Here is a 16,336-nt window from a genome sequence, read left to right on the forward strand (position 1 = left end):
CACACCAGGCCCAGGAATCAAAGCCCTCAGCAAGTGCCCAAGAACACCCCCAATAGCTCTGGTCCCGGCTGGGGTCTCCTCTGGCCGGCACCCCAGCCCTACACAATGCCAGGGGGAGCCTCTGCCACACCCCTCCTGCCCCTGCCGTTTCCCCCGTGGCGGGTGTGGGGCCCGCAGGAAGAGGCTGCACATCCCACAGGCTGGGGGGCAGGGCAGGCCTCATATGGAAGAGGAAGTTTCTTATAGCCTGGGAGGGACTGCAGAGATAAAAATAAAGCACCAAAATTGCCTCCTGAAGTCGTGGTTGGGGCACGAATACACCCAAGCCACAGGCAGGACAAGATCTGCACAAGGGCAGCCCAGGCAGTGGCAGGGGCGGGGGCGTTGGGCAGGATCAGGACCTGACCCCATGGGAGCAGTGACGTCTGGAGCAGAGGTCTCAGCCGTGGCACCACTGATGTCTGAGAGACGTCAGACTTTCAGGGTCGGCTGCCCTGTGCATTACAGGGCATTTGCAGCCGTCCTGCCACACTCTTCCCACTGTTGTCAGCAGGACCCCAGCTGAGACAACCAGAAATCTCTCCAGACGTGGCCAGGTGCCGTACCTCAGGGGACCCCCCCACCAGGTGGCAGAAGTTGGAGCAAGGGCTGTGTGGTGCCCTGTGGGCAGACAACTCCAGGAGCGTGGCTCTGTGGCTTCCCGCACAAGCCGGCCGCTCTCACCTCCTGGAGTCCCCAGCCAGCCACGCTCAGCTCGGGGCAGAGCCTCGTCTCCAGATGGAAGATCAACTTAGCATCCGGACGCTCCTCTCACCCACGGGGGGAAGGGCGGAGGGTGCCACAGGGCGGCCACTGCGACAGGGCTGGGAGCAGTCACGGGTACCCCGCAGCCGTGGGCACTGGCCAAGGGCGCCACCGGCAGACGGAGGCCCTGCTGAGAAGCCAGGCGGGGTGAGGCCACACTTGGTCCTAACAGGTCACGGTCCTCTCCACCCCAGAAGGCTCCATCACTGGGCCCTGACACCTCTGCCCCCGCCCTGCAACCCCCCAGATAGGGAAACCGAGACCCAGGAAGGGTGCCTGGGCTGGCAGGATGCTGACCCCAGGGGCTGCTGGGAGCCCAACTGCTGACCCCTGGCAGCCGCATGAAGGAGGCGGCCTGCTCCCTCAACGGCCGTCAGGTCACATCACCCTCCTCCGCCACACCCAGCACGTGCACGGGCTGTGTCCCCTGACCAACAAGGACTCAGACCCACCCAGCAGTTAGAAGCCTGGTAACCAGGGCATCTGGGTGGCTCAGAGGGTTAAGCCTCTGCCTTCGGCTCAGGTCATGATCTCAGGGTTCTGGAATCGAGCCCCGCCTCGGGCTCTCTGCTCAGCAGGGAGCCTGCTTTCCTCTCTCTGTCTCTGCCAAATAAATAAATAAGATCTTAAAAAAGAAAAAAAAAAAGAAGCCTGCTAACCTAAATGGCTGGCTGCCATGCACGGGGCAGGGGCCTGCCCAGCACCCTAAAAGAATGTGGGGTGAGCAGCACAACTAAGAAACTGCAGGGAAACCCCTGCTCCTCCCCACGATCTGCCTGATGTGCACAGAACCCAACCCCCACTCCCAGACACCTCTCTATGACGAGGCGAGACTGCCCACAGCCCCGTGAGAAGTGGTGCAGCCCTAAAGGGGTTGTAGGGGATCAAGCGAGAACAGCAGCATCCGAAGAGCCTCTAGCGGCCGGCCCAGGAGAGACGCACCGCTTCTCCTGGCCTCTAAGTGCGCCCTCAGGGAGCCAGGCAGAGCCTGAGAAGAGCCTCATGCAGGGCCTCTGGCCTAGCTCCCCTGCCGGCAGTCCAGCCCTCGCCCAGCCTGGATGCGGTGGTCCACGGGCTCACGCTGTCTCCAGCTCCACCAACAGCACCACTTTCTCAGCCGCCCCCAACCCCGCCAGAGCACACCCTCCCAGACATCCCTTCCCAATCAGCCCCCATTCAGGGTCTCATGAGGCAGCAGAGGCCAAGGGAGACCAGGGGTCCCCAGCCCTAGTGGAGCAGGACAGCTCGGAGAGCCACTGGAGGTCTGGGGGGACTGCAGGGTCCCATCCATCATCTCTGGGGGCAGAGCCTGCCCCCCAGTCTTCCCCATGAGGCCCTCCCTCTCCCCTCCCAACTTAATCACACTCCCAACTCCGTCTGGGCACCCCCTAACCCCCCAGCACTGGCCTTTGGTACTTCTGCCCCCAGCGTGTTAAGAGTCTGCCTCCCGCAGTAGAATACAAGTGCGTAGAGAGCAGGACTGGGCCTTTGTCTGCAGCTAAATAGGGAGACTGTCACTCCTGCTCCTTGGCACCAGGACAAGGGCCCTCTTGGGGAAGAGACCCCAATCTGCACCCTGGGACTCTTGTGCCTCCGAGAAAACCAGAGGCTGGCACCCGCATCAATCCCAAGATCGCTCCCGCTAGGCAGCAGAGGGACCAGGTCCCCCAGGGAACAGCTAAGTTCCTGAACATTTATTAGTGGGTCATCAGCAGCAACAAGGTGGGACAGAGCAGCACCAGACTCATTTGCTCTTCAGGTAGATCTTGGGGGTCTGCCAGCCTGCAGGGGCCTCCTTCAGGCCTGCCTTCAGCCAGATGCGCCTCAGGTCTCTCTCGAACTTGATCTGCAAGGGAGGGACCAGCGCTGGGTCTGAGGCAGGGTCAGGCGCACTCTGCCGCCTCCCCCACCCTGGGCTGAGAGACCCGCACCCCACACTGACCTGCTTCCGTTTCAGGCGTCCTTCCCGCACCTTCCGCCGCAGGAACCGGGTCCTCTTGACCAGCTTGCGGTACTTGTGATGATTCATCTTCCGCCTGCGAATCTTCAGCACGTTCTTGCACTGCATCCCGGGGGCATCGGAGACCTCCTCCATCCCCTGCTCGGCCCCTTCCCCCACTGGGCTGGGTGGACACTCATAGAGCAGGGATGGAGCCACCGGCCCTGGGGCCCTGGCCGCTAGTGTGGGCAGGAGGTAGTGCGCGGTCAGCCAGCTCTCCAGAGGACTGACAGACATCTTCCTGGGGACCAGCATCTCCTCAAGCTCCAGCCGGAGCCCCTTGCCGGGGACGGAGGCAACTCCTCTTGGCGCTGGGGGCTGGGTGCTGTAGCAAGGCCTGCAGGCGCGCCCGCCTGGCACCCCCGACACAGGCCAGGGCCCACCGCAACCTGCAGGAAGCAAGACGGCACAGGCAGCAGCCACGCAAGGAGGCTCGAGCGCGGCCAGTCCTGCCTCGGGGACTGGGCAGCAGAGCCGTGTCCCCGCCGGAATTCAGGCTGATGTTCTCAGGCCCGGACTTTCCCTTTGTGCTCCTTGGACGTTCGCGAGGAGTTTGCGCGGCCAGGCCGCTGCCTCCAGCCGGTGAGGCCCGGCCAGCAGCGGGCCGCTGGGACTCACCCCACAGTCTGCCCGGCCGCCTTGCCCCCACGGGGCCTCTTACCTGCCCGAGGAGCAGCCCTCAGCAGCCGAGAAGTCAGGCGCACCAGGAGCATGGTCCGTGCGTGGTGGCGGCCCCGGTGGTCCGCGTGGCTGGAACACAGGCGCGCGGGGGTCACGCGGGAGTGGCCGGGGTCGCGTGCAGCAGCCCCGGGAGCCCAGGACTCCCGCAGCCCACCCTCCTCGTCCCCCTCGTCCCACCCCGGCAGGCCGCAGGGGGCGGTTCCCGTCGGGCCCCAGCCTCCCCCGGCCGCCGTGCCCCCGCAGCCGCGGCCCCGCCGACCCTCCCCAGACCTGAACCCGGGGCCTGAAACTGACCGCTCCGCCGCCCAGTGCAGGCACTTCCGGCCCGTCCCCAAACCGGCCCCCGGTTCCGCGTGCGGCCGCCCGGCGCGACCCACTCCCGGCGCCCCCTGGCGCCCTCCCGGTGTCCGACTGCGTGTCGGCGCTGGGGCCGCCGGCCCCGGAAAGCAGCCGTTTCCGGCCGGAGGAGCGGCCCGCCCCGCCCACAGCCCTAGGCTCGGCCTCTCCCGCGAGGCGGCCAGAGAACTACAATTCCCACAATCCTAAGGGGTACCCCGTGCGCCTGCGCGGCCCGACCTCGCCGTGCGTCCCGAACGGCCAGTGGCCAGTCGCCCAGAGCGAGCGGAAGTGGCGTTGGCGCCCGCGGCGGAAGTAGAGGGGCATCGAAGCGGCTGGGGCCGGTGCCGCACCGGGCCAGGGGAGGAGTCCCTCCGGAGGCGCCGGTGGTGCGCGGAGAACACGGGCCGTGCGGAGGCCGACGAGCCCCGTCCTGTGCCGTGGGGGTGGGGCGTGCAGACCCGGAAACCGCAGGCAGTCCGCCCTCGGTCTGAGTTTGCGGGGACAGTGGACGCTTCTGCCCCGGGGCCTTTCGGGAGCTGCCGCCCTGGCTCCGAAGTAGAGGTCGGCTAAGGCGGCCAAGAGCCCCCTGGACGGCAGGTGCTGGGCCGCGCTGACCCGCCCCCACCCCCAGCACCCACCCAGGGGCGCCCACCGCCCAGGGCTGCTCGCCACTGCCCCCCCCCCCCCCAGCCGCCCTGGCCTCTCCCAACCCTCCCTCCCTGCCCCCGAGGAAGCAGCCTGGGTCCCAGCTCAGGCTCAGAGCAAGCCTTCCGGAAGAGCAGCCGCACAGCTCGGTGCGGACCCCAACAGGTTCATACGAGAGATCAGAGGCCGCGGTGCAGACCGGCCACTACGACGGGGGCTGCAGGCCGTGCACAGAACAAGCAGGACAACAAACCGCACTCTGGAACGTCCAAATGTCCTGAGTAGAGAGAATTGTTTATTTAACCACGTAAAATGCATATATAGGAAACTTCTCTATTTGGGAGCTGGTGGCCTGCACTCAGCATCGCACAGATAAAAATAGACGACTTTCAACACAGATCTAAATACCTTCACATTTTAAAAATCAGAATTCTCTACACAAGTTTTAAGCTAACAATTCAAGTTCTGAGTTCTCATGTATAGCTTTAACTTGTAGTAAACACATGTTTATTTACAGGGTGAATGGAGAATAAGGGGCGTTTAAGGCCATTTTCTCACTGTGAAACACTGCAAAATATGTACATAAGTACAACCTAATATAGGCAAAGGTTCTAAAAGTCATTTTCTTGGTTTAACGTAATTGAGTATTGGTATGGGAGTGAAGACACAGCCTGTCGTTAGCACCAAGCCACACCACCAGGATGTACACATCTGCTTCCACAGGGCTGCTGCTGAGGTGGGCCCTGTGCTGGCGCGACGAGGGCGTGCTGTGCCCAGGCCGGCCTAAAGGGCACCTCGCCGGCCTCTTGATTCCATCTCCAAATTCAACACAAGGTCCAGAGCCAACATCCACTTCCAAAGAGCTGCACCACAGGGCCGGTCATGCCACAGTGCGCACACCAAGGGTCAAAGGGCAGCGCTCTGGGAGCCCATTGCTTCACCTCCGATGCCTGCTGTGCCCAGGGTGATCCCGCTCGTAGCGATGGCTCGTTCGCTCGTAAGACCGGGAACGCTCCCTGCGCTGATCTCTGTAGTAATGACTTTTCTTCTTATATTTCCCGGAATTATCTGCCCGCTCCCGGGAGCGGCTTCGAGAGCGAGAGGAGCTCCGACTCCGGGACTTGTGTGGCTTCTGGGTAGGATACTTGCAGTCCTTAGACTTCCGGTAGCTCCTTACCTTGGAGCCTTTGTAGGGAGCGCCTCTGTGCGCCTGTCTTGGTGGGGAGTCACTTCTGCTCCGTGAACGGCTCTGCGACTTGGACCCGCCAGACGTGGAGCCACTGTCACTTTTTCTGTGAGGAAGGACAGCACCACCAAACAGGTGGCCACTCACTCCAACCACCCTGGAGTCAGGAGTGACTTTCCCGTGAGGGGCAGCCACCCTGGGGAAAACATCCCTTGTCAGGGGCAGGCGCCCCCACCCCCCAACCCCTGAGTAGCACGTACCTCCTCTTAGGAGAAGCAGATCGTGATGGGGACCTGGAGTAGCTCTGCTCTCGACTCCCGCTCCGACTTCGGCTCCCTCGCCCCTTTGGCAAGCTACAAACAAATGATGGGAGCAGTTACAGGCTTCAAGTCTCTCCAGCCAACCCCAAAGGCCTACTGGGGTGCGTGGGTACTCACCCATTCACTGGGCTGTCAGCCTTGACTTTCTTCACACCCTCCATTTTCCTTTTGGCATTCTTCGCAGAGAGTGGGGAAGGCTTGTTTCCTTTACTTTCTTTGGGGGATTCTGCTAGAATCAAATACAAGTTAAAACCTAACCACCAAGAAAATGTTCTGAGAGAAAACACATTGGCAGGGCACCTGGGTGGCTCAGTGGGTTAAAGCCTCTGCCTTCGGCTCAGGTCATGATCCCAGGGTCCTGGGATCGAGCCCCACATCGGGCTCTCTGCTCCGCGGGGAGCCTGCTTCCTCCTCTCTCTCTGCCTGCCTCTCTGCCTACTTGTGATCTCTGCCTATCAAATAAATCTTAAAAAAAGAAAGAAAGAAAGAAAGCACATTAGCAGAACGAGGTAATACTAGGTCTATGGGACTTACGGAGACTCCCCGTTCCCAGCCTGGGACTCAGAAGCTAAATATGCCCCCAAAAGACACTGAAAAAGCCACCTGTCTCACTTTCCCTCAGCAACTGGAGATGTACATCATGCTTAACTCTAATATGACCCGAAGACACAATCTACCACCCCGGATTTATAAAATTTTCATCAGAAGACAAGTTCATCAGGTGGGCTGGGTTTAAAAAAAAAAAAAAAGGCATTTTGGAAAGCCTGTCCACATCCCTTGTTAATGAAAATGTTAAAACAAGAGGAGCCTGGCTGGCTCACCTGGTGGAGCATGCAATTCTTGATTTCTCAGGGTTTTAAGTTTGAGCTCCACTCTGGTAGTAGAGATTACTAAAAAATAAAATCTTGGGGCACCTGGGTAGCTCAGATGGTTAAGCGTCTACCTTCAGCTAGGGTCATGATCTCAGGGGTCCTGGTATCAAGCCCCACATTGGGCTCCCTGCTCAGTGGGTAGTCTGCCTCTCCCCCTCACGCATATACACACAGTCATCCTCTCTTTCTCAAATGAATAAATAAAAATCTTAAAGAAACCTTTAAAAAAGAAACAAAAAGAAAAAAGCAATATAAAAACGATCCAAACTCCTTTAGGAGGACTCCTCTCACTTCAAAAATCAACTGATGATGTCTGCTGGGGACCCTGGTGTCTGCAGACTGCTCAGGCCAGCAGCAGACACGAGGCCCACACCCCGTCGCACTCACCCAGCTTGGGGGCAGGTGAGAACCCCGAAGTGCTGTCCAGAACCCGGGGGCCGGCAGGCAGCAGGCCCTTGGCTTGGGCCTTGGCCTCCTCCATGGCGCGTCTTCTCTTTTCAACCTCACTTTCCAGGTGTGTCAGATCCACCTACGGAGTCAAAATCCGAAACAATTCAGAGCCGGCTGCTACTAACGAAATACAAATGGGTATGTTACACGAAAACAACACAGAACCTTTTTCCGAGTGTAAAGCTGCAGGATTTTCAGGCAGATCTCTTGAATTTCTTCTTCAGTTGCTCCAAACAGAAGGAACCAGTGGGGACGGTTGGGCAGCGGGATCTGTGAACACAAACACCTTGTGAGCACTGTCCTGTGCGGCCGACAAGACAGCAAGAAAAATACACCTGCAGGTCACCAAGAGAGAGGCTTTTCTTGGCATACGTGAGCATAATCTGAAAAACACTATGCAGAAGTTGTCTGGAGGCTGGAGAAAGCAGCAGACCAGGACCCCCTGCAGGAGCACAACACTGACCTCCAGCGTCCGGGCAGCAAGATAAATGCAGGCACAGGCGATGCTCTCGGGCTGGAACCTCACGAAGACATCTGTGCGGAGGCTGTCATTCATGTAGTTCCTGAAAACCAAATGTAGGAGGACTGCAACGGCCCGGGCACCCCCAGAATACCCGTGTGCGTCACCTAGATAACAATCACTACTCTACGCGGTCTACTCCTAGGCTTAGAGCTACACGGTCCTGTGAGGCTCAGGATTCCTGGAGAGACATTCTAGCTGCTTTTTGTGACTATAGGACAGGAAAACAGGGAAATTACTGGGGAAAAAAAAAAAAACTAAAAAGCTGGCTGAATGTCAGATAACACATGTTGCTATGAAAGAGAACCGACTTTAACTTTACTTTTCCCTCAACTTCTGGCTGTTCTCGTGCAAAGCACAATGCCTCAGAGAGAAAATGTCTACTGTAGTGGCTGAAATGTACTTGATGAAAGAAATCTAAATGCTCAAAATCCATAGTGCAGAGAAACATGCAAACTCAAATGAATGAGCTGAGCAGGCAGCCTGCGAGGGCTCTTCTGTGACAAGCCGTCCTCTTGCATCCCTTTTCCTTGAAGAGGCGCTCGGGGCCTGGCCCTTCTCCTTCCATGCGGGAGTCCACTTGGAAAGGGAAAACACCCCTGGGCGCATGGGAACATCAGGCAGAGGAAGGCTCAATGCCCAAAGGGAAGTCCTCTTCTCAGGCTTATCAAAGAACCGTTTCCAAATTGTCCCATTTCAATAACGAGTCTTAAAATGAACATTCATAAAATCAGACAAAAGCAACAAAACACGAGAAGTTTCATCATAATCAATACATTAAAAAAACATTATGGTACTTTAGAAAATATAAAAATACAAAACATTTACATTTTTTAAGTATAAGGGTTTTAAAATTGACTACATTGTCAACATTTTCCTTTAGATATTATCTGTCTAGGATTTAATAGCCCCAAATCAGGATCTCATATTAATTTCATCAATATTACAAAAACAACAATCAATTCCATGAGAAAACAGTCGAACAAATGATACATTTGCTGCTCCTAACATACCCCACTACTGCAACCATTAGCATCAGGCCACACCCACAGGGTAGCCAAGTCCCACTGTGTGATCTGACTCGATCCACCCCCACCCCCCCGCCCTGGTAACTCTGCCCTAAGCCCTGGAGAAGGTGACACCCAAACCCACTCAGACTTCTCAGTGATATATTCGACATATGCCAACTCGTGGCACCTGGCTCTGGAAGCTCTTGCTCCAGGCATCAAGAGATAATCAAGGAAAAGACCTACACAACGGCACCAAGGCCGTAGGTCTCAGATCACGGCAAAGTGAACAGTTGAAACACTTCATAAACAGAAGCATCAGTAACTTCTTTGGCTCTAATAAATTTTCAGTACTCAAGTACTGATAACATTAACTTTTAAATCCTAAAAACAAAACAAAGTCCTTGATATGTGTATTTAAACTTACTGCTTATCTAAGTTACAATATGAAGTGTCCATGAAATAATTTAAAGATGCACACCTTTTACTAGAATGTGTCAACACGTAGCTGTTGAGAAGAGCAACTTTAGGACTTCCAGGAATAATGACATGATCCCATACTGAAGATAAAACTTAGCCAGGACATGTCATTCAGTCTGAATTCCCATCAGCCAATTCTTGTAGCTTTCCATAGCATTTTTTTTTTTTTTTTTTTTTTTTAGAGAAAGGTACTGCATCTTTATTGCACAGGTACAGCAGTTTTAAAGGGACAAAATTCAAGTCAAGACAGTTAACTCTAATCAATACAATTACCAAAGCACGACAGAGGATTAACAAGAAGCACAACCGTCAGAGAACCACAGCAGCAGTCGGCCAGCACTATACTATCGTGCGCATACCACCATCTAGAGCCAGCCTTCGGTGGAGAGCCTGCACGGGATTGGCTGAGGACGGCCGCTGTCCCTGCACCAAAGCGCTTGGACAGTAGAGGAGAAGTCTTAGTCACTTACCCTCAGAGGCTACCCTTCGATTGAAAGAGTACAGAAAAGAAAAGTCAAAATGGGTTCTCTATTAGATATGGCATAGCACCAGACAATTCAGGCAGCAAAAATATGACCCTTACAGACTTAACTCCGTGGGAGAAAATTCACAAACACCCAGCACTATTACTTCAGGCTTCATTTCTAAAATATGCATTGTTAAAACCAGTCCCCAGATAAACTTTATCCTGACCCTTTCTCCCATGGGATCCTTCTAACAAGAGGCAGTTAGAAGCAACTTCCAAGGAGACACAAGACCACTACATGGACACTAGCACCTGCGGGAAAGATCCCAGTGTGCCAAGTCAACAGCCCTCAAAGGGAAGCCCAGTGAAAGCTCTCCTGGAAGGCTGGGGGGTGGGGGGCACCTTACCGTCAGACTAGTGCCTGATATTTTGGGAGGCTGGTTAGAATTTACACAGCAGGAACACTGGGCACTCAGACAACTCCAGCCCACAACCGAGTCATGGGACCGACTACCCACTGCCCAAGTGCCTCAAATCAACATATTCCTGCACCGCCCTTGAGGGTCTCATAAAACAAGGAAGGTCAACTCACCATGAGGTCTGGACCAGGTGCTGGTTACGCTCACACTCTAACACCTGAAGGTACATAACGATTATCTGGAAGATACAGGTCAGGCAGTTATTACCAAGAACCTTGAGAACCCAAAACCCAGATCTTGAGAGCGTCCATGCAGTAAATATGAGCCGCAGGCTAGATCCCCAGTGGGGGTGGTGGCTCCTGGTCATTCGCCCTGTGCACAGCTCAGCTGGACAGGAGATTTTGCTGACAGACCCTGCTACCTTCCTCCGAACCCAGGGCACCCACAGCAAAGGCGGCTGGACTTTTCATGGCCGTCCCAAGGCTGATTCTCACTCTCATCTTCAACATAGTCTCCACCACTGAGATCAGCTTGTCCTAATCATTTCTGTACCCTAGTCACCACCTTACACAAAACATGTTATAGAAGTACTTCCGGCAAAGAAAAAAAAGCTTTAAGTCTACAGTAACTTATCAAGAACTTAAATTACTGCCAGAAAGTCAAACAAGCGAGAGACAAAAGTTAGGAAGAAATCCAGCAATAAAAAGGGAATAAAAGCAAAAGTGCAAATTCCAATCCTTTTTTTCCTCTTCTTTCTTTTTTTTTTAAAGAGGTTATAGGGCGCCTGGGTGGCTCAGTGGGTTAAAGCCTCTGCCTTCGGCTCAGGTCATGATCTCAGGGTCTTGGGATCGAGCTCCACTTCGGGCTCTCTGCTGGGCGGGGATTCTGCTTCCCCCTCCCCCTGCCTGTCTCTGTGTCTGTTTGTGATCTCCGTCTGTCAAATAAATAAATAAAATCTTAAAGAAAAAAAAAAAAAAGAGAGATTTATGTGTCGCGTAGGAGGGTCCCACGGCATGGACAGCAGCCATGCTCCTCAACTGTCACGTGCTGCAAAGCTGCTTCAGTGTATTTCCAAATAAAGGGTTCCGAAGCCTTCCCACTCCCCCAAAAAAGAAAATACGGCTACCGCTAAAGCAACTTTAGAAAACGAAGTGCTGAGAAAGAAAGACATAAACGGACAGATTCCACTTTTACAAATTCACCACTATTTTTTCTGAAAGCGCAAACTTAAAAGACACCATTTCCAAACCCTGGAAAACACGCAGTTCAAGTTAACAGGGCGCTCCAAGACCACTAACGACCAAGCAGCCGGCTTCAGACTTTGGACACACAGCGGGCACGCACGCCAGGAGCACATTCACTGCTCTCCAGAGCTGTCAATCTGGGTGAGGGGCGGCCGGGGGGCTCCGGGGCGGCCGGGCGCGTCCTCACCTTGTGAGGGTGCTTCACGTGGACGCAGAAGCCCAGCTCCTTGAGAACTCGTCTCTCTGCCTTTATAATCTGATTCTTCAAGTTAACGTAATCCTGATCCAGCAGCAGCGGCACGGGTTTCCTACGCAGACAGAGCACACGGCCGTCAGTGCGATCCACAACGTCGCTCCGATCCCAGCTCCCGCCACGCGCTGCAACCCTCGGCGGGCTGTAACGAAACCGGACAAAGGCCCGCGCCGACGGGCTTCTCCCTGCCCCGCCGCGGGTCGGGGCGCACCGGCACGGCGCGGGCTGGCGGCTCTCGGCTGAGCGCGTCTCCCCGCACGAGAACCGCGGGCTCCACCCCGGCTCACGACCCACGCGCATGCGCTCCGAGCGGAAGGTTCCAGCAGCCCGAGGCGCTCCTCCCCGAAGGCCGTCGGGGCAGCGGCGGGGCAGCAGGGGCAGCTGGGCCGGAGTCGCTGCCGGCCGCCGCGACTGCGACGTGGCCCGCTAGCGCCTGGTGTCCCGAAGCCGGGGCGCGGCTCCGCGTCCTCCGCGCCCGCGACCGTCCTCGCGGCGAAGCACCGGCCGGCCCCAAACGGTGCGGAACCGCGAGCCCCGCCGCAGGTCGGCGGCAGGCCCGGGCGGGCGGGACGCGCCGGGACGACACCGCAGGCCCGGCCCGCCCTCTCCGCTGCGGCCCCCACCCGGGCTCCGCTCCGAAGCGTCTGCCGGCGCAGCCGCCACGGCGGGGCCCGGACGCCGGGCGCGACGGACACTCACTTCTTCTCCCGCAGATGCCGCAGGCGGTGGAACACGTTGATGACGTCCCGGATCCGCCGCGGGGCCTCCTCGATCTTGGAGGCCAGGTGCACGCACGCCATGGACACGTGCTGGAACGCAAGCACCGCGGCGCGTGGGTCCTCGGCCGAGCGCGGACGGCCCGAGCCCGGTGCGCGGCGCGGGGACCCCCCCGCCGGGCCGTCGCTCCCGCGGGAGGCCGAGGAGGCCCTTACCTCCATGGAGTGCTTCACGAAGGACTTGGTGTAGAAAAACCGCTGGAACAGCACCTGCCCGGTGGCCATCGCCACCTGCACGAGAGCAGCGCCGCCGTCACTGCCCGGAGCGCGACCCAGGGCCTCGCGGGGAAGCCGCTCCTCCGGCGACGGACACAGAGCCGGACGCCAGGACGGGCGGCGGGCCCTCACGGGGTCTTCGCGCCCCGCCTCGCCCCCAGGGACAGCAGCGGCGAAGCCCGGGGCCGGGGGCGGCGCTGGCCCGGACCCCGCCGCCAACAAAGGGCCCGGTCGCCTCCCCCGGCGCCGGCGCGGCGGTTCCCTCGACCCGAGGCTCGCGGCCGCGCCCTCACCTGCGGCAGGCGGAGCAGGATGCCGGCCGCCTGGATGAGCTCGCAGCCCACCACGCGGAGGTCGGTCTCCGTGTCGGTGTCGAGGCCACTCGACATGGACGGCGTGAAGCGGAGCTTGTCGTCCGGCAGGAGGCAGTTCTCCAAGGTGATGAGCACCCCGGAGTACAGCCGGTCCCCGATCAGCATCCCCTGCGACCCGGGGGCTGCGCTCCCCGAGCCCGGAGTGCAGGCCGCCGCGGCGGGGGCCGCCGGGCCCGGAGCCCCGGCAGCGATCGTCGCCGCCGCCGCCGCCATTTTGTGCCGCCGACTCCCCTTCGGGCTCCTTCCCGGCAGGGCGGCTCCTCGCGACGCACTACGGCCGCGACCGCCCCGCCCCCCCGCGTGTCATTGGTTCGCTCTGCGGGCGGCCCGGCGCCGCCTTGCCGCGATTGGCTGGGCGACCTACCCGTCAGCGTCGCGGCTGACGTCGACGCCGTAGCTCAGAGCGGGCGGGGGCGGGCTCGTTACCCAGAGGGCCCCGCGGCGCCCGGATGGTCCCGAGGGCCACAGCCCGACCCGGAAGCACTCCCGCGGGTGCCGGCCCCGGGCGCCCTAAGACCCTGGCCTCCCCGGTGCGGCCGTACTCTTAGCACGGAGACGCGGCCGCTCGCGGAGCTCCCGGCCCGCAGCCCCGGCCTGCCCTGAGGGGGCCCGCGCACGGTGGGGTCCGGATCCGCGAGGGCGCGCGCGGGGGCTGGCGGAGGTCGCAGGCGTTCCCGGGGGTGGCTACGAGCGCCGGTGAGTCGTCGCCAGCCCGCGTCAACGACGGGCCGGTCGCCTGCGTCCGCCCGCGGCTGCGGGCGTGGCCACTCGTCTCCGGGCCTCACTGAGCCCGCGCTTCGGGCGGGTGCTCGCGCGGGGCTCCTGAAGTTCTTGCCTTGAGAACCGAGTCCGCAGGGGAAGAGGAGGAGGAGCTGCATGTGGGGTTTCGGCAAAGCCTGGGGAAGGCAGCGGTGGCTCCCGGGACGGAGGGGCGGGGAGGGGAAGCCCTCGCGATCCCTCAGCAGTTCAGCAGGAAGGCTCGGGGGTTCCTCGCGGAACCCACGGCCGTGCTGCCCTCGCATCCGTACCGGAGCCCGAGCCGCGGAGTCGTCCGCTGCGGCCGTGCGCTGAGCCCCAGCTTTGACCAGGACTCGCGCAGGAACCCGCGTGCGGGTCGGGGGAGAGCCTGGGCGGGGGGCGGCTGGGGGTGGGCTAGGCTGGAGAGGAGATTCCGGGTAGGAGCCTGGGCGGGGCAGGTCCGGACACTTGGAGAGGTTCCTGACGGCGCTCCGCTCCTATGACCGGTTTCACCCCCGGTGAAATCTGCCCTTAGTTCATAGAGGGCCAACCAAGACCCGGCCTCGCTTCCTCCCCAGGGGCTACAGTGTCCCCTCTCCCTCCCCCAGGCTCTCCGATCCAGATGTCCCGCTCTGCGCGTTGAACAGCACCCGGTTCAGGAAAGGAGGAACACTCGCTTGTCAGCCAGCAGCTTACTTCTCACTGGCCCCGCCTAGGTTGTTCTACCAACCCCTAAGCAGTGGCCAGAAAAGAGGGAAAAGGGGATGGCTGTAGCCTTTCGAGCCAGGCCATGCACCCAGGCTTACCTGAAGGAAAACTGGCCCTGCTGCTGGAAGGGGGAGTGGGTGCTGGGAGCAGCCCGTGGTGGTTTGTCACATCGCTGTGTTCCTTGAGGTGGACAAAGGAGAGGCACAGCAGCTCATTGTACAGAGCTCAGTCTCCCACACAAGGGAGTCTTGTGTCCTCCACGCTGGTGCGTGTGCAGAACCCACTCCCTGGTAAACAGGGTGCCCTGAGCACCTTGTATCCATAGCCAGGCACTAAACTAGGTATAGCCAGGGACAGTGAACAAGACCTCCAAATGGTCTGGTGGTCATCACTGCAGTGAAAAGAGCCAGGAGGAGGGGACTGTAAGGGGGCCAGTACAGTAATTGGAGCCTGGAAAGATGTTGGCTTGCAGGAGGATGAAGAGAAGGGGACAGATTCAAGAGATCACCAAGTGGTAGGTGGTCAGCATTTCATTGGCTCTCCATGGGTCTGGTGGTGGGGTCTTGAGTCCACAACAGGAACCCAGAATGACTTCCAAGGGACTACTAGCAAAGGATGAGAGACCTGGCATAGGACTGTTGGGAGAGGGACGGGGGAAGGTGGGCACTCATTTTGGGTAGCCAGGTGTACATTGCCGGGTACTTGGAGACACCAACCGCTACCATGGGCCTCAACCTGGGGCAGAGGGTATGTGTGGAAGCGCAGAGCAGAGGCATAGTGCAGTGAGAGGGAAGAGGGGAGGAAGTCCATGGTCTTTAGAGGCCAAGGGCTGACTGTATCTGTTGGATTTTGGTTCCAGATGGCTTTGGTGAGAGTACCCGGGCATGCTGGGACCGACTATAGACCCAGGGGTAGCAGGAAGCAAGAGACCACAGCTGGCCAAGAGGGGAACAGAGCCAAGCTGGAGGGAGCTCAATGTACATGCGAGAGAAGCTGAGGGTAGAAAGCTCACCAGTGGAAGGGACGTGGACCTGAGCAGGGGACAGACACCCCAGCAAGGCAGTAGGCAGAGACGGACGGACATAAGGGAGGCAGAGTTAGAGCTGCTGTGAAAGAGCATGTTGGGAAATCTGGGCTGGACTCTGTACTTAATGAAGTAGAGTATCAGGAGAAAGGACCCAAAACCCTTACATGCAGATCTCTCCCTGGGGGATGTGATGATCACCCAGCTTGTGAGCATAAAGGTGGGATTGGAACCAGCACAGACACCCAGCCTGCTGCTCTTACTGGCCTCAGCAGTGAGGCAGAAGGCGGAGAAAATTGAAACTGGGACTCAGAGTGGCCCGAGAGCTCAGCACCCAGGTCCCTGCTGTAGCGTGGAGAACGGGGGGAGGGCTAGAAGGGTAGAAAAGACTTAAGTCAGGCACAGGCAGGGCCAGTGTGGGGTTGGGAGGCTTGGGTTCTGGACAGGCTACCAGCACGACCCTGAAGGGGGAGCCAAGGTCAAAGTTCGGCCATCTGGCTCCTGCTCTCCAGGCTGTAGATCATGCTCAGCTGACCCCTCACCCTGGCAGTCCCCCCCCCACCCCCATAGGGCACCCAGGGCATGCCAGAGAACACAATTCAGGGCTCTGAATACCACACGAACTTTATTTGTACAATTTGTACGATTTCTAGATCTGTCGCAGTAAGGGGAAAAGAGGCCTCTTACCCCTATTGTTAAAATGTAAATGAGTAACTGGTGATAAAACACATTGGTGACAAATAATTCTTAGCTCCTACTTGAATTACTGTGATGGGGAAAGACGACTTCCTAAGACGCTTGCTGCAAAGGGTAGA

General features: G+C 58.4%; 2 protein-coding genes across 9 annotated transcripts; both read right to left on the reverse strand.

The window, feature by feature from the left end:
* Positions 1 to 2,483: 2,483 nt before the first annotated feature.
* On the reverse strand, positions 2,484 to 3,969 carry AURKAIP1 (aurora kinase A interacting protein 1). Of its 3 annotated transcripts, none has more exons than XM_045063522.1 (4): positions 3,779 to 3,969; positions 3,465 to 3,553; positions 2,747 to 3,192; positions 2,484 to 2,676 (listed from the first exon to the last, which is right to left on the reverse strand). In XM_045063522.1, the coding sequence occupies exons 2-4, from the start codon at positions 3,514 to 3,516 to the stop codon at positions 2,629 to 2,631; spliced, it is 546 nt and encodes a 181-aa protein (XP_044919457.1). In that variant the 5' UTR covers positions 3,517 to 3,553; positions 3,779 to 3,969; the 3' UTR covers positions 2,484 to 2,628. The 3 variants fall into 3 exon arrangements, with proteins under 3 accessions (XP_044919457.1, XP_004781386.1, XP_012905841.1); XM_004781329.3 differs by having other exon boundaries at positions 2,484 to 2,650; positions 3,779 to 3,958; XM_013050387.2 differs by having other exon boundaries at positions 2,484 to 2,650; positions 3,755 to 3,958.
* Positions 3,970 to 4,743: 774 nt separating this feature from the next.
* CCNL2 (cyclin L2) lies at positions 4,744 to 13,315 on the reverse strand. Of its 6 annotated transcripts, none has more exons than XM_004781333.3 (11): positions 12,971 to 13,306; positions 12,618 to 12,692; positions 12,385 to 12,494; positions 11,620 to 11,740; positions 10,362 to 10,426; positions 7,760 to 7,859; positions 7,462 to 7,566; positions 7,234 to 7,375; positions 6,092 to 6,200; positions 5,915 to 6,007; positions 4,744 to 5,760 (listed from the first exon to the last, which is right to left on the reverse strand). In XM_004781333.3, exons 1-11 carry the CDS (start codon positions 13,262 to 13,264, stop codon positions 5,406 to 5,408), a joined length of 1,569 nt encoding a protein of 522 aa, XP_004781390.1. In that variant the 5' UTR covers positions 13,265 to 13,306; the 3' UTR covers positions 4,744 to 5,405. The 6 variants fall into 6 exon arrangements, with proteins under 6 accessions (XP_004781390.1, XP_004781389.1, XP_044919450.1 ...); XM_004781332.3 differs by having other exon boundaries at positions 6,092 to 6,203; XM_045063515.1 differs by lacking the exons at positions 10,362 to 10,426; positions 11,620 to 11,740; positions 12,385 to 12,494; positions 12,618 to 12,692; positions 12,971 to 13,306 and adding an exon at positions 9,774 to 9,787 and having other exon boundaries at positions 6,092 to 6,203.
* Between the last annotated feature and the right edge of the window lie 3,021 nt (positions 13,316 to 16,336).

This window comes from Mustela putorius, unplaced genomic scaffold (assembly GCF_011764305.1).
Source record: "Mustela putorius furo isolate JIRA1106 unplaced genomic scaffold, ASM1176430v1.1 tig00003853_pilon_pilon_pilon, whole genome shotgun sequence".
Lineage (NCBI taxonomy): Eukaryota > Metazoa > Chordata > Mammalia > Carnivora > Mustelidae > Mustela > Mustela putorius.

What these genes read in the sequence shown, in the direction of transcription:
- CCNL2 (XM_004781332.3), bottom strand. Translation starts at nt 13,264, where the DNA reads ATGGCGGCGGCGGCGGCGACGATCGCTGCCGGGGCTCCGGGCCCGGCG. An exon ending in TTGCTGCCCGGACGCTGGAG is followed by an intron (nt 7,567 to 7,759) that starts GTCAGTGTTGTG and finishes TTGTGTTCACAG; the next exon opens with ATCCCGCTGCCCAACCGTCC. An exon ending in GCTGACAGCCCAGTGAATGG is followed by an intron (nt 6,008 to 6,091) that starts GTGAGTACCCAC and finishes ATTTGTTTGTAG; the next exon opens with CTTGCCAAAGGGGCGAGGGA.
- AURKAIP1 (XM_004781329.3), bottom strand. Translation starts at nt 3,516, where the DNA reads ATGCTCCTGGTGCGCCTGACTTCTCGGCTGCTGAGGGCTGCTCCTCGG. An exon ending in GAGGGCTGCTCCTCGGGCAG is followed by an intron (nt 3,193 to 3,464) that starts GTAAGAGGCCCC and finishes TGCTTCCTGCAG; the next exon opens with GTTGCGGTGGGCCCTGGCCT. An exon ending in GACGCCTGAAACGGAAGCAG is followed by an intron (nt 2,651 to 2,746) that starts GTCAGTGTGGGG and finishes CCTCCCTTGCAG; the next exon opens with ATCAAGTTCGAGAGAGACCT.